We start from the raw sequence: 13,604 nt of genomic DNA, 5'->3' as shown, positions 1-13,604 counted from the left end.
TTAGTAATGTGATTGATAATTCATAGTTCAAATTTAAATTAAAAATATGTTTCATTGGCGTTGTTGTGTTCCTTCTTATAAAACAGATTTTTAATTTTTAATTTTAATTATAAATTATACAATCACCTTATATATATATATATATATATATATATATATATATATATATATATATATATATATATATATATATATATATATATATATATATATATATATAAAATTAATATATGTGTGTATACATCTATCCACAAACATATATGGATTCATATATAGCTATGCATACTTATATATACAGGGTTAGCCAAAAGTAGGTGAACAGTATTTTAAATGGGTTTATGTATTACTTATAATAACGCAATTCTTTATTATAATTATAACCGTTACCTTTCCATTTAATTTTGGCTCACCCTATATATATATATATATATATATATATATATATATATATATATATATATATATATATATATATATGTGTCAGGTCATGTCATATGCTACTGGTACCATGTAAACCAGTACTACCTGCCTCATGGTCGAGTCAACGGCGACTAAACTGGTTCCCCCACCAGACTTGTTTGGTGAGGAGGGTGGCTAGTCTCCCTGAAGGATTAAAAACAAAACTTTCTAAAGGGCGAATGAACCCTTTTTCGGGGTCAACGGCCAACTAGCACCGTGTGTGGTTGTGTGTATGTATATGTGTGTTGGGGTGGAGAGGACTCCTGTAAGCCGTGGTGAAGGCAACCTTTCTAGGAGAAGCAAATCTCTGATTTAACAAACCATAAAGCGGGAGACCAGTACCCGCATTAAGCTGGTCTGCAGTTTAACTTGTTACTGGCTATCTTGCTCTTGCTTGTTGCTGGATCTCAACATTTTGAACTTAGAGAAAGACTTAGCTTTCGTACAAAGCTAAGACTCTGTAACATCATCCGTGTATAGATACTCCCTCAGACATTTATCTATTAAAATGGTCCTGTGGCGATGAAAGTTATTTTTGGGCTCATGTGGCGATGAAAGTCATTTTTGGGTTTTAAGTGTCTGAGGGAGTGGCATTCGTCTGACAAGACGTTACAATCATATATATATGTGTGTGTGTGTGTGTGTGTGTGTGTGTGTGTGTGTGTGTGTGTGAGGATGAAATACACTATATATTATAAAATGAAATGTCGTTGAAACAAGATGTATGAAAATGGCGAAAGGAAAAACAAATAAAACACGGGAAGAAATTATCAAAACCGAGTGGTTTCCAGGTTTCCTTTGGATCACAAATACTGATAAAAACACATCTCATAAACGCCATAAATGATGCGAAAATACAAAGTTTTACCAGTATTTTCTTTCTTTTTTTTTTATTTTTGAGCGATTATCGAGGTTCGGCAATTGCTCCAATGAGACCATTATATTTTTTTTTTCGTTCTAAGTCGACAGGCTTTAGCATTACTTTCATTTGTAAGTAAAACAGAACTATAAAATAAGTTAAAACACACAAAAAAAATTATCCAGGTACATAGAAGATTAGCTTAGCTTGCCTTTGGTAACATTTATTTGTTGTGTATTTTTTTTCGTCGTATTTTTGTTTTGTTCGCTATTATAATAAATGCCCTTAAAATATCATAAGGAAAAATAATCAAATAATCCGTATCTACTTTACGAGACACGAAAACAAGACACGAAAATAAGACACGAAGTCGATTTTAGTGAGTTGAATCGAGCTCTCTAAAACGAAACATTCTGAAATGAGATAACGAATTTAGGAAAACTCGTCCCCGAAAAACCCGTAACCCGGAAAACTCGCCCTTTTTTGCTAGGTAGGAAAACTGGTCCCTTATTGAATAAATATCGATTGAAAACACATTTTATGACCGCTCTTGGAGAACATATTGTCTTTAAAAGAAAATACACATCCCTTAATATATTTTTAAAATATTTTTACGTGTTTAAAAAAAAATTAAATTGATTTTTCGAAGTGTTCGTTTTCTATCTAGCTTTGAAAGTTTTTAACTTAGTTTAAAAAGTTTATTTAGTAAAAAAAACAAGTAATGTCGAGTGTTACGTTTCAACAAAACATGTCCGACGTGAGATAATCACGTCTTAGGAGTCTCGATAATCGCTCAAAAGTAGAAAATTAAAGAAAATACTGAAGTAGATATAGTTTTAAAACGATCCACTCCTCTCCAAAAGAAAATAAATTTGTATATTTTTAGGTAATGTCCAAGAGCACTGCTCGGAAAAAATCAAGCTACCGGAAGTGGATACGGTTGATTATGTAACGAAACCGAGCGAAAGACACGAATAACGAAAACATATATTTATTTTTAAAAATTACTTTAGTTTTTAATATTTCTTGTGTTATTACGAAACAAACAAACAACAAAAAGAATACACTTCTTGTATTATCAAATAATAAAACAAATATTTTATTTAGAAAATTTGGTAATTCACGGAGACCCTGCATAAACGGTGTTTTTTTTTAATGATTGCTCCCTCAAGCCGTATGCGCAAAAGGTTTTCTCTGGTTTATTTAATCACGACAACTTTTTGAAGGTCTATTTGAGGCCAAAACAGGGGGGGGCAAAAGCATTGTTTGAATATGTATAAAAAATAATTTAACAAAAAAATAATATTTAGTGGAGAAAATAATTAAAAAAAATTAAAATAAAATGAAATAAAAATAAAATAAAAACAAGCACGAAATAAAAGTATAAATCAAATTTACTCAACGAAAAAAAAAATTTTTTTAAATGAAATAAATACACGCGCGATTAAAAATAAGATCTGAAATATATACGAAGAAAGTGAAAAAAAAAACGCTTTAAGGGAGTAATCATTAAATAAAAACACCGTTTATGCAGGAATTTAGTTTTAACAAAACAACAAAAGGTACATCTTTTCTTGGCGCATTTCACTAAACTGTCGCCAGGTGGCGCTTCTCGGTTAAAAAACATTTAAATTATTAGTTTGTTGTTGACCCTTCAAAGTCGTTTTAATTTTAAAAAAAAATGTTTCATTTAAATTATTTATTTGTCCGAAAAAAAAAAGGTGTTTTACTTACAAAAACCCAATGTTGTTTTTATTACAAAATTGCTTTTATTACAAAATTGTTTTATTAAAATTATATTTTCTTACGCAGACTTTTAAATAAATGTTTTTTACAATTATATATTGATACATTTTTATGCAATAAATGTTCTGGTTTTGAAATATTTTTATGCTCGGAAAAAAATCTTGTTTGCCGTTGACCAAGAAGAAATTGGAGTTATCGCCCTCTAACAATTGCCGCCGTCTGCATACCGCAGAAGTGCCCCCGAAATGACATTTAAACGATACATTCCCCTCCCCATGTTAAGAATGGCTTTCGAAATAATAACGTTATTATTTCAGCGCGGTACCAAAAATACATAAGTACCGTGTTTTCTTTTTTGTTGTTTCGTAATAATACAAGAATTGTTTAAACTAAATTAATTCTTCTAAATAAAATACTAGCTTTCTTTGATAATACGTAAATGTTTTCTTTCTTTTATTTTCGTTTCGTAATAATAACACAAAAAGTGTTACAACTAAAATATTTTTAAAAATAAATATATGGTTTCGTTTTTCGTGTCTTGACTCTGTGATCAAGTTTATTTTTTTTCAAAACAAGAGTTAAAAATATTTTTTTTTTAATATTATAGGGGTGCGTAGTCTCTTTTAAAAACAATATCTCCTTCCAGAACGGCCATAAAATGTGTTTTCCGTCGATATTTATTTAATAAGGGACCAGTTTTCCTACCTAGCAAAAGGGGGCGAGTTTTCCGGACACCCACACACATATATATGAGGATAAAATACGCTATATATTATAAAATGAAATGTCGTTGAAACAAGATGTATGAAAATGGCAAAAGGAAAAACAAATAAAACACGGGAAGAAATTACCAAAACCGAGTGATTTCCAGGTTTCCTTTGGATCACAAATGCTGATAAAAACGCATCTCATAAACGTCATAAATGATGCGAAAATACAAAGTTTTACCAGTTTTTGGATTTTTGATTTTTGAGCGATTATCGAGGCTCGAGAATTGCTCCGATGAGACCACTGTTTTTTTTTTTTGGGGGGGGGTTTGTTTTGTTTTAATTCGACAGGCTTTACATTACTTTTATTTGTAAGTAAAACAGAACTTTAAAATAAGTTAAAACACACAAAAAAATTATCCAGGTAGGTAGAAGAGTAGCTTCTTTTTTTATTACATTTTCACCCCAAACAAGGCACATTGCCACTTTGGTGTAGGGGGCTACTATCAGAGGCAAAAGCTACTGGAGTCCTATGTAGGGAGTTTGCCAGCAAGATATCGGTTCACGTTACACTTGAACTTCTGCATGTCAGTACAGTTGGGGAAGTAGGGACCTGGAATGGAATTCCAAAGTCTAGCGGTTCTGGGGAAGAAACTACTGGAGTAGAAAGCTCTTTTAAATCTCTACTGTGTGAGGGTGAGATTTAGCAGCCTGTCGGGTTTGTCGAGGGTGTTTACGTCGTGGGGACACAAGTGCTTGCAGTTCGTTAGAGCATTCACCATTAAAATACTTGTAGAAAAGGCAGAGGGATGCAACATTTCGTCGATGGGATAGAGGCTGAAGCTTAGATGACAGTTCAGGACCTATCAGATTGGCGACTCTCTTTTGAACCTTGTCTAAGAGCGAGAGACTAGTAGCAGATGCATCAGCCCAAATATGACAACAATACTCCATAAATGGGCGAATGGTGGCCTTATAAAGGTACAGGATACTTTCAGGTGCTAGTAGTTTTTTAGCACGGTGGAGAGAGCCTGCGGTCCTGGCAATGCTTTCAATGTAATTGTTCCGACTCATGTTTCCTATGAACGTTAGGCCAAGGAGTTTAAAAGATGTACTTTCAGATAAAGAGTCATTGGCCATTGCTATTGGTGGTAGAGAAGGGTTCTTGTAATTATTGAAGGAAACAAGTTTAGTTTTGGCAGCATTGAATGTGACCATCCATTCTTGTTCCCATTCCACTACAGATTGGAGGTCATCCTCTAGTGTTTCTGCCATTTCTTTAGATAAGTGTTCATTTGTTTTGCTTAACATACCGTTGGTAACATATCTTCGTTGCGTATTTATGTATTTTTTTTTTTTCGTCGCATTTTTTGTTTTGTTCGCTATTGTAATAAATGCCCTCAAAATATTCTCAGGAAAAATAATCAAATAATCCATATCTACTTTACGAGACACGGAAATAAGACACGAAGTCGATTTTAGTGAGTCGAGTCGAGCACTAGGAAACGAAACATTCTGAATTGGGATAACATTTAAAACTCAAACGGTCAAATATGATGTTTCCTTCTACGACCGAAGACAGAACCGACACTACACTTTGAAATATTTATTTTCAGAAATATAAAACAACAAATTAGACACAAGGCCATTTAAAAAATGTAAGAAAATATGTGTCATTCAATGGTCATCCTTTGTCACCATGATTAGAAAATGTGGGTTTGTGTTACTATACACATAGATTCGAAAATTGGTTTAAAAAAAAAACAAATATATACCAAATAAATGTTACCAAAGGCAAGATAAGTTACTCTTCTATCTATCTACAAAAGTTTTTAGTGGTTTTACTCATTTAAAACGCGTAATCGGTTTGAAAAATCATAGTGTTTACCGATATATTTTAAAAAGAAAATGGCGGCATGCTCGCCGTTGAACATGGTAAGTTTGGGAAAATGAGTTCAAACAAACAAATTATACAAAATACTGTTATAAACCCAACGAATATATGTCCGCCTATGTCACGGTAACATATTGAGTGAGTTTCCAGCAATAATTTTTTTGTTTAAACTCGTTTTCCCAAACTTACCGTGTTCAACAGCGAGCATATGGCCCCATTTGCATTTTTCAAATACATCGGTAAACACTGTATTTTTTTCCGAGCCGGATAAACACGTTACATTAAATAAAAACACTAAAAATGTATCCAGTTAGGTAGAAAAGTAACTTTTCTTGCCTTTGATAACATTTATTTGTTATATATTTGTTATATATTTGTTTGTTTTTTTACAACTTTTTCGAATCTATGTGTATAGTAATACAAACCCTAGCTTTTTTTTTTTTTTTTTTTAATAATCTGGTATATTAGTGTCCATTCAATAATAATGGACTGAAACAATTGAAAGAAACTGAACAGAAATAATTTATTAAGGGGGGGGGGTGACGCCAAACCTTTTTTTATCGTCGCAAAACGGGGTAGGCTTGTTAAAAATAGAAGAAAAAAAACTTACCGTTGATTTTAATATTGGGTTTTACAGAACGAAAAGCACTTCTGTTTTCGATATTTCCTTGATGTTCCTGGTAGTCTGTAGAATATTCCATGTCTTCCTTTTGTCTGGTTGTCGCAACTGGTTTTGTATCTTCTTCGTTGGTTTGTTTTTTGTCCGTATCCTTGGCAGAGTTAGCGTGGGTAGAACCCAGCGACTTTTTGATACCACTTTTGACTAAAAACGACTTGGGCATTGTCGTTGGCAAGTCACGGTTTTTTTCTTTTTTTTTTTTTTAAAGTTTTTTTTTGGGGGGGGGTATGAATGATGATAAAGATGACTGAAAGGATTTGAGATGCTGTTTTTGTTTTGTTTTTTTAATACGAAATCAAGACCCTTACGCACGCGCCAACATTTGATTTGTCAGAATAACAAAATCAATGTGTGAAAAAGGGGAGGGGTGAATAAAAAAGGGGGCCGAACAGATGAAATTGTAAACTTATTATTATTATTATTATTATTATTTATATTTATATTTTTTTTACTATTTTTCCTTTTTTAAACCAGTTGCCAGTATAATAATATAAAAATCAGTATTCAATATAAAGAAAAATAAGTCGCTTGAATGCGAAACACAAAAAATAAAAATGAAAAATTACATCGGTAAAAACTCAAGGGAACCTTTTTTATATTCTATTTATCGTAATTGTTTCAATTTTCCGGTTTTAGAGTGTACATAATTCCAATACTTTCTTCTTTTTTTTATTTCTGATTTTTTTCTTTTCTTTTTTAGTTTTATGATAGCCTTCATATGTGGCGTATCCGAGTGAATACAATAGCAATATGGCAACATGGCGTAGTGTGAGGTGTGTGGTTTATGAATAAAATCATTGCATCCTTTTTCTTTTATTTGTTATTTTATTTTGTTTTGTTTTTTATTATTAGTAGTCCAAAAAATCTTGCACTGGGCATCGACTGGTCATAGTTGGATTGTACAAATTAAATAATCAGAAAAATAAGCAGTTAAGCTCTGCCCACTTTTTTTTTAACCAATAAATTGGAAGAAAAGTTATTACAGCTCCGCCTACTTCGTTTAACCAATAAACGGTCCACAAAACTAAAAACATTTCGCCTATATAATTTTTTTTCCTTTTATTTTCTCACCCCCCGCCTCCGAGTTTATCGCGTATTATGTTCTTTCCTAGAATAGGGACTCCGTTATGAAATACTATTTATGTTTAGTTTAGAAGCACAAATTAACCACAATACTCGACTTTGGGCTGTATATTTAAATTCTAGCAAGAAATGTCATTTAAAGAATATAATTAGTTAAATTAAAAAATTCAAGTTAAATAATTTAATTTAAAATAAACTTGAAATTGATTCTAGTTGAATAATTAAATTTATTTTGGAGTTGAACGTGTATTCGTGGATAATAATGTGTGTGTGTGTGTGTGTGTGTGTGTGTGTGTGTGTGTGTGTGTGTGTGTGTGTACAGTCTTTTTGATCGAGGAAATATATATATGTATATATAATTATTTCCCCAATCCAAGATGATTTTACACACACGCGCGTTCCAGTTTCGTGCGGGATTTATAGTAAAAGGCGCTGGTAAATAGGAAATCCAATAGAAGACGTATGTAAAAAATACGTTTTGAAGCTAATTAACGCAGAGAATAAACAATTTAAAACAATGTTTGTCGATATATTTAGGCGAAAAAAACCCACTCTTATCAAGATTTTTTTCTTACGCCTCATGGTGGTATTGTTAGACAGGACTAGTCCCTATAGTTGTCGTTTAATGGTGTTTTCTTTTTTTTTGTTTTTTGTTGTTTTTTTTTGTTGTTTTTTTCGTTGTTATTTTTAGCCCAGAAATTACCTTGGCATATGCTAAAGGAATAATTGGCTATTTTCCTGTTTTAAGTGAAAGTTTATATATCGATAAACATTATTTTTAAATTGTTTATTCTTTGTATTAGATGGCTTCAAAGCATATTTTTACATACGTGTTCTATATATATATATATATATATATATATATATATATATATATATATATATATATATATATATATATATATATTGAAATTATATACACATAAAAAAGACCTGCGCAGAGTAGCCTATGTTTCTATGATGTTATTCGGTTAATCGTCTCAACAGCAATGCAGCAATGACTTCATAATGATTAAATGAAAAGTTAATATACTAAACTAGCAGGACCCGTTAACCGGCGTTGCTCAGTGGAAGCATGCCCCCCTCCTCCTCCTAAAAAATTAAACTACGGTTGTGGCCAATCCCCAACGTCCTTATGTTATGAACAGGTTTCGGAATAGACACCCCTAACCTCCTCATGTTAAGAACATCGTATGGAATAGACACGACCAACCTCGTCATGATAAGAACGGCTTCTAGAATAGACACTCCATTTTGTGAGGGGGGAAATGTCCAAGTATGTGGCCCAAGTTCGAACTTGATATATGTTGTCAGCGTACCCACCCTCAAAAACTATAAACCACAAAAAAATTGGGAGTGGCTGGCCGTGTCGTGCGGAGAGAAGTACATTTTTTTTATCGCACGTGCGTGGAACAGTGAATTACAATGCATAATTCATGTCATTATATCTCGCAAACTACTTGTCTCCGCCAAAGTTAAGATAGATTGTTTTATTTAGCATAGTCTAAAACCTTCAAAAGTTTTCAGTTTACAGGAAATAGTGTAGTTGGTACGAAGGTAAAAAAAGTACCTAAAAATATTAATGTCTGAGCAGTGTTGAAAATGATTCCTGAAAAGAGAACTAAACAAAAACAACTCTAGATAAAAAGAAAACAACAGAAAATATATAAAAAAAAAAATAAGTATATCCATAGGCAATACAGGTGAAATTTGTAGTTTAGTGGCGTAAATTACTTTACAAAGAGCGTTAAAAAAACTGGTGTAAACCTAGTCAAATAGAAATTGAATGAAAAGTAATGAAGATGATAATTTTTCTTTACGTAATTCAGGCTTAGAGTGTAAAAATGTGTTTTATATAAAACGAAATAGTTTTTATGATATCGAAAGTAAATTTTTTTTTTTTTTTTTTTTTTGCTTAATCAACTCAATTTAGGGTCGGTGCCACTTTGATGTGGGGGGCTACTACAACTCTCTTTTCGGGCAAAGATCAAAGTGTAGTATTTGTTCTTCAGATGCTACACTTCAGTATCTTGTTCTCTCTCAGTGGAGAAATCCTTCACGATTGGGACAATATCTATTCTTGATCTTTTCTGCACAGTAAAAACGACCATGGTGTCTAACTAACCGTGAGGAGGCACTGGAAATAGGTACTACAACTGTCTTTCATTAAGAGATTCGGCTGACGTTTCTGAAAGTGCCACCCCGTAAATTCCACAATTTACAATTTTGCTGTTTTGTTTGTTTTGTTTTTTGTTTTGTTTTTTCACATTGATCTCATCGATCATAAACTTAACCTTCAGATATAAAAAAAATGCAAATTGAAAAACAAAAATGTAAATTGAAAAAAATAATTATGACTTTTTCCGTCGGGGATCATTTTACAATTAAAACGTTCTACTAATTTGAACACGTACTTTGTGACCATCACCAAGGAAAATATTGTGGCAATATTTTTCTCGGTGATGTTTACGAAAAACGTTTTCAATTTAGTAGAACGTTAGAACGTTATAATTGTAAACTGATCCCTGAATTTAGTTATTAAATTAAATCATGAAAGCAATAAAACTTGGAAGATGCTTGTTGTTTTTATGATGTACAAAATGTATGTTTATTCATGGAGAATTGATTAATCCGTGATTTAAAAAAGTCCGGGTTTTGTTTATTTTGTGCAGAAAATTTTTGTGTAATGTCTCGGGTGCTCATTGATGACGAAGGAATATAATAGCAGAATGAATATGCTAGATTACATATTATGAGATGACTGACCAATTTTTATGATTTTATAACGCGACAATATTTTTCTCGGTGGTGGTCACAAAGTACGTGTTCAATTTAGTAAAACGTTATAATTGAAAAGTGATCCCTGATTTGTGTTAATAAATTAAATCCCTAAAGGAAATAAATAAGTATAAATAAATTCAAATTATTTAAGGAGTAAAAGTAGACGATGTTTTTTTGTTTTTTTTTAATGCAGGCTGCACAATTTTTATGATTTCATATTCAAAAATAATGCAATATTGTACGATCTTTTTTAATGTAAAAGGCAACTGTTTAGCGAACGATGCCATAACATGTAAGTTACATATTAAAAAGAAAAAAGAAAAAAATGACATAATGCGAAGATGTCTGTTTATGTATGGAGAATCAATGTTTCTGTGAGTTATAAGTATATGTCCTGGTTTTGTTTAGTTTTTGCAGAAGGTTTTTTTTGTAATGTATCGGGTGTCCGTTGATGATGTAGGAATATAATAGCGTAATAAATGGGTTAATATAACGGAGGAAAAGTTATGAAAATGGAATGTCTAATTATCAACCAATCAGTTGGGTCGGAATTCGAAAGGGAGAAATTATTACTTGCGTAGATGGAAAGTAGTAAGAGTGTGCGTTGGGTATGAATGCAGTAGTCAGTTAATGACGGAGTGGACTCATGCAAGCAGGCAAAAATATGAAATCACGCGGTAAAGAATGGGGACGTAAGAGTACTTACGAAGCAGGGGGTGAAATTGGAACTATTTTCTCGGCAGGCTATAAAGATGATGATGATGATGATGATGATGATGATGATGATGATGATGATGATGATGATGATGATGATGATGATGATGATGATGGCGCTCCTCGGAAAAAATGTAATGTATTAATATTACGAATAAATATGCTAAAAATGTCGTTCTACAGTTAAATAAGGAAAAGGTTAATAGTGTAAGCATAATAAATTTGTATGTGCCATCTGGTGTTCTAAACCTACGGTATTTCGGTCCAGGGGGGGGAATTGCGCCTCTTTTATTATGTACAAGATAAATCAATAAAAAGATCAAATGAAACAAAGAAATAAAAAGTAAAATTAAAGATAAAATTTTGTTAAAATTTAATAGTTGCAATTTCTGTTCCCCTTTTATAATATATTTGCCTCTCGTCCCATATTCAGTAAATCAAACAGCCGAGCATTCCGCGCACAAATTATTATCCAAAGAAAAAAGAAAAGAAAAACAAAAGTGTCCTAAAAAAAAGAGTCCTCTAATCAGTCTAATCTTTTTTATTAAAATTAAAAATATACGCACACACGCAGATATATATATATATATATATATATATATATATATATATATATATATATATATATATATATATATATATATATATATATATATATATATATATATATATATATATATGCGCGTGTGTATATGTATGGGCATATGCATGTATATTTTGAATTGCCGGTGATCTGGAGGAAAGGCACTTGGTTTTATTGACTAGGTTCGAATCTCCCGACCAACAGTAATTATCACTTCCTACACTGATGATGGCATAAGCATGAAACACTAGTTTCTGTGGGTATAAAAATTGTTAAATCCATTTTTTTTAAATATTATATACGCATACACATATATAAATATATACATATAGATACATATGTATTGGGCACTGTTTAAGAAGTATTGTTTTTAGTTCAATACATTTGAACTTATATATGTGTGTGTGTCATCCACAGACATACTGTTTCGCTGTATTACAGCTCTTCTTTATGGTTAGATTAGCATCCATCCCAAGCTCGGGATTGAACCAACAACCATAGAGTTTATAGTTAGTAGCTCTAAATACTAGGCACTATTCAGTAGCTGTATTCAGCAGGCGATGTCAATTACCAAGAGTGCTTGACCCAAAAAAAGGGAGGGGGCTTATATATTGATGCACATACAGACTTTTTCGGCTGTATCACAGCTTTTCAATGTCACTAAACCAGCACCCATCTCAAGTCTGTGATTGAACCAATAACCACTGAGTCGATAGCCAGTTGTTCTATCCATTATGCCACTTGGTTTTGGCAGTCCTTTCGATCGGTTCAGCGTGTTTCTAATGTTTATGAAATGCAATTTTATTTCTACTCACCTGTGGTTTGTGGATGTCATCTGGCCATGTGGGTTTGTTTTCGCAATAAAGAGGTGTTTTTCTTGGGGTTTAAATGATAAGTCTATTCTGATTTGTAGCACTGTCAATTGATCTTGTGTCAAGATCAATTGACAAAAACTCCGAGAAACCATGTTTACCTCAGAATGTTTGAAGTCGACCCCAACACAATGGCTACCAGTAGCAAGCTCAACCGCACCACCTCACATAAGGAGGGAAGAGGAAACTCAAAAATGGATTCAGAGCGTCGTGGAGGACACCAGGGACTCGTCAATCCAACAAATTTTAAGTCCCGAAAGCCCTTCAACAACTCAAGTGTCCAAAATTTCGACCTAGTTGAGACATGGAAGGAGGAATAGAGAAACAATACTCCTAAAGGAGGGAACATCATTGAAGACCCAACTTTGCGCCTCCAAAGTTTTGCTACAAATAATAAAAAGCAGTGGGTAGCCGCAAACACGCTATTCTATATATATATATATATATATATATATATATATATATATATATATATATATATATATATATATATATATATGTACGTGATGTTGCCAAGCTAATTAAAAACGTTGATTTCAGTAAATCGACTGGCACTGACGGCATTCCAATTATAGTGCTCAAAAAGCTTCAACCAGAACTAGCGCCCATACTTACAAAGTTATTTAAGCGTTGTCTTTAGAAAAAAATGCTTCCCAACTCATCAGCATGCTCTGTATTTAAGAATTCAGGTGATCACTCATCTCCCTCTCAGTACAGGCGAATAAGTCTCCTGTGCGTCATGAGTAAGTTGCTGGAATCTGTGTTAAATAGGGAAGAGGTCAACCATCTCACCAAAAATAACCTTCTTAGTGACATGCAATATGGTTTCCGTTCTGCTAGATCTACAGCAGGTGTGCTTACAGTTATATTTCATATGATTAGCGAATCTATACCGCACTACTACTATTACTTTAGCACTGCCCACTTCTTCCGTCGTAAATCATATCGTTATTGCGGCAATCGTTTACCAATGATTTCTAGCTGATAACGCTTGTTGGCTTGGCCTTCTCCCTAGCGATCAGTGTAAAATGGGATAGATAGAGGATCAGCAACGACCCAGTCTTTCCATACACTTGCGCCTAATTTTTTAAACAAATAATACGCCAAATAAATGATTCAAAGTGTAGTATCTGTTTCAATACTACACTTCATTTTTTCTGTCCTCGATTCGTAAAAGGAACGCCATTTTATTTATATCCGAATCTAGTGTGTCCCTTTTGGGGGAAC

General features: G+C 32.7%; 1 protein-coding gene across 1 annotated transcript in view; it reads right to left on the bottom strand.

Annotated features, from left to right (window-relative positions):
- Positions 1-7,242, bottom strand: part of LOC145246665 (uncharacterized) — a 52,299-nt gene extending 45,057 nt beyond the window's left edge. Inside the window, exon 1 of the mRNA XM_080108376.1 lies at positions 6,276-7,242. Coding sequence (XP_079964502.1) covers positions 6,276-6,507 — 232 coding nt within the window. The 5' untranslated portion in view covers positions 6,508-7,242. The remainder of the gene's footprint in view (positions 1-6,275) is intronic.
- Positions 7,243-13,604: the final 6,362 nt, after the last annotated feature.

This window comes from Euprymna scolopes, chromosome 24, assembly GCF_053919585.1.
Source record: "Euprymna scolopes isolate OS-2025 chromosome 24, ASM5391958v1, whole genome shotgun sequence".
In the NCBI taxonomy this organism is placed as follows: Eukaryota; Metazoa; Mollusca; class Cephalopoda; order Sepiida; family Sepiolidae; genus Euprymna; species Euprymna scolopes.
Note: the sequence above shows the minus strand (reverse complement) of the source record. Positions and strands in the feature narration are given on the sequence as shown.